General features: G+C 58.7%; 1 protein-coding gene across 1 annotated transcript in view; it reads left to right on the top strand.

The window, feature by feature from the left end:
• LOC104497620 (coiled-coil domain-containing protein 39-like) overlaps nucleotides 1–1103 on the top strand; it is a gene marked incomplete at its 3' end in the record, with an annotated part of 4463 nt that overhangs the window by 352 nt on the left and 3008 nt on the right. Inside the window, 3 exon segments of the mRNA XM_010140890.1 lie at nucleotides 84–195; nucleotides 380–522; nucleotides 1000–1081. Coding sequence (XP_010139192.1) covers nucleotides 84–195; nucleotides 380–522; nucleotides 1000–1081 — 337 coding nt within the window.

Raw genomic sequence — 1103 nt, 5'->3', positions numbered from 1 at the left:
CTGTGGGTCACCTCAGAGAGGTCTCTGCTCACAAACTCCTCTGACTCCCTGTCTTTTCCTTGCTACTGTCGTGCTGAGTTCAGGATGGCAGCAAATGGCAGAGGGCAGAGGAGGGGAAACCCCCCGCTCGCAGGTTGGCTTTGCCAGTGCTCCCCACCGAGGACAAGAAGAAGAAAGGGGCGAAGAACAAGCCAGGTTGGGAGAGATTCCCTGCACCAGCACCCCGCTGCCCCTGCCTGCTGCGGCCGCCTTTGCACTAACCCGGTGCTTTCTGCTGGAGGCGTCAGGAGAAGCCACAGAAAGAAAATGACCCAAGGGGAAACGCTGAGAAAAAAGAGGGAGAGCTAGAAAAGGCCTCTTTCGGCTTTTGTTTCACCAGTTGCCTTTAGGCTGAGTAAAAAAGCCCCCTTGCCTTAGGAGACCCCGTCAGCCCGCGAGGAGCAGCGGCGCTTTCCTCGGAGGGCGGCAGCGCTCGAGGAGGCAGAACTAGCCAAAGCCCTGGAGGAGATGGAGGCTGCCAGGGTAGGAGCAGCAGATACCCAGCTGTAGGTGGCAAACCCAGCAGCCACCCTGGCTGCCCCCGGGGAGGGGGGGACATTCTATCAGCCTGACTCACTCTGGCCAGCGGCCTGTGTTTATTTGTTCATTCAGCGGGGGTTACGCCACTGCGTGGCTCCACGCTGCTGAAATCTAACCTGGACATCGTCTGTTGAGAGAAATTGAGGGAAACCGAGAGCCCGGGCTGCAGGAGGGATGAGGTTTAGGAGCTGGGAGCTGTGGCTGTCGGGTTTTCTCAGTCTAGCAAAGAGATGGTTGAGGTGGGGGGAGTGAGCACAGCTTTTGAGGAGGTGGAAGATGGGTATGAAGGAGTGGATGATGCTGATGTGGGAGCAGGGGGTGCTGGGGGGGAAAAGGCAGTGCCTCAGCAGCCAGCAGATGATGGTAAGGAACCTTGGGGCGGGTGGAATTGGCAGCTCTTTAATGCCCAAACTCCTGTAGAATCTGACCGAGCTGAAGAGAAAGGCCCTGGAGGAGCTGAGGCAGCGCAGCACCCGCCTGGTCGAGACCAACCGGCGGGAGTGTCGGGGCCTACAACCACACAC

This window comes from Buceros rhinoceros, unplaced genomic scaffold (genome assembly GCF_000710305.1).
Source record: "Buceros rhinoceros silvestris isolate BGI_N320 unplaced genomic scaffold, ASM71030v1 scaffold42537, whole genome shotgun sequence".
Lineage (NCBI taxonomy): Eukaryota > Metazoa > Chordata > Aves > Bucerotiformes > Bucerotidae > Buceros > Buceros rhinoceros.
This window is presented reverse-complemented; position numbering and strand designations above follow the sequence as displayed.